Source organism: Penaeus monodon, chromosome 20 (assembly GCF_015228065.2).
Source record: "Penaeus monodon isolate SGIC_2016 chromosome 20, NSTDA_Pmon_1, whole genome shotgun sequence".
Taxonomy (NCBI): domain Eukaryota; kingdom Metazoa; phylum Arthropoda; class Malacostraca; order Decapoda; family Penaeidae; genus Penaeus; species Penaeus monodon.
In genome coordinates this window covers 43068495-43070041 of record NC_051405.1, presented here as the reverse complement: position 1 = coordinate 43070041, position 1547 = coordinate 43068495, and the positions used below count along the sequence as shown (strand labels likewise).

The 1547-nt window shown below is 32.5% G+C and overlaps 1 protein-coding gene across 1 annotated transcript in view; it reads right to left on the bottom strand.

The window, feature by feature from the left end:
- Positions 1-240, bottom strand: part of LOC119586003 — a 5741-nt gene extending 5501 nt beyond the window's left edge. The window contains exons 1-2 of the mRNA XM_037934715.1: positions 213-240; positions 23-131 (exon numbers count right to left, since the gene is read on the bottom strand). Of these exons, the coding sequence (XP_037790643.1) occupies positions 23-131; positions 213-239 (136 nt within the window). The 5' untranslated portion in view covers position 240. The remainder of the gene's footprint in view (positions 1-22; positions 132-212) is intronic.
- Positions 241-1547: the final 1307 nt, after the last annotated feature.

Sequence of the window (1547 nt, the reverse complement as noted above, 5' to 3'; positions counted from 1 at the left end):
TCACAGCCCCAAAACCACACACCTCCGACCTCCAGCTCCCCTGAAAACGCCGGCGTTAGGTCAGCCAGGTCCTGCGAGCTAAGATACGACCCGAGGGGAGAGACAAAAAGTTGTAGCTCCTGGGCGACTATTTCCCGCCATTCCCCCCTTTTTTGGAAAAAGGGATGAAAGAGATTGGAGGGGATAGGATAGTTTAATTCCTGGGCGACTATTTCCCCGCCATCGTTGACGACCTCCATCGTTTTCTGTTGCTCGAAGGGAGGGGGGTAGTTTAATAAAGGTTCTGATTATTATGCGATTTTCCCGTTTTTGTGTGTGTATTTTTTTGTATGTATGTATGTGTGTATGATTTTTTTATGTATTTTTTGTAAATATATATATATATTTTTTTTTTTTTTTTTATGTATTTTTTGTAAGTATATTTTTTGTAAGTATGTTCTTTATTATTTTTCTATGTATGTATTTATGTACGTATGTATTTTTTTTTTTTTTTTTTCATGTTCGGATGATATGATTATTAGTTTGTATATTTATGTATGTAGTTATTTGTGTCCTAAGATTGTGTTACCTTTCTTTTTCTACATGAGCTCGAGAGTATGATTCTCAACGTTTGTAAAATTAAATGTTTACTATATTTCTGTTAGAGAATCCTTTTTCTCGAAATGGAAACAGAATAGTTGTAATTGACTCATCTTGTCTAAAATCAAACATGCGAGCTCAAAAGACTCATTTGTAAAGTTTGGTCAAAACTAGCTAAAATTTTTCTTATATTTTTTTCTGTTGTAAGAACCTCCTGCGTTTCAAGGCAGAATATATACATCCGAAATTTTTTTTTATTCAATATTTGCAAAGTAAGAAACATGACATGATATGATGTTTATTATTGAAGGACAGTGCGTCAAAAACAGTGTTAAGTATTGATATTATTTCTCATCTTATCCGTTCTTTGCTCTAAGTCTCGATACCATATTCGCTCTCCTACTACCCATATGATCTATACATCTTCCTAACTTTCTTTCTGCGATCTTGACTTCAGCACGTCATATCATAATTTTTATTGAATGCCTCGTTTATTTCATCTGGTAGTTCTGATCACTTTATTTTCTCTCTTTTTTCTTCTCTCTCTTCTTAGAATCGCTTTCGAGTTTTTTGAGTCCATATTAATCTTACTGCTATCCTATGCCTAACTATATTTCTGTGGCTGTATCATCCTACATCGTTAAAAAAAATAATTTTAGATGCTTCAATAATACTAACATATGAATAACATACAAGAATACGATTGACGTGACAGTTTTGAAAATACATTCTCTTTTTATCCTTCTTTCTCCATACGTATAAGATAATGGTTGAGTTTTAGAGTAAATAAGTAAGTTTACATGCTAATATATGGTAACGTATATTGTGTAGTAATCGAATGCAATAGTACTACGTGTAGAAAAAATTTGTATATTTTAGTGGCTTGAATATATAGCTAAATATGGAATAATCATGAAAAGTAGTAAGTAAATACGGAGTGACGTAAGTGAAATACATAGTACCTTTTC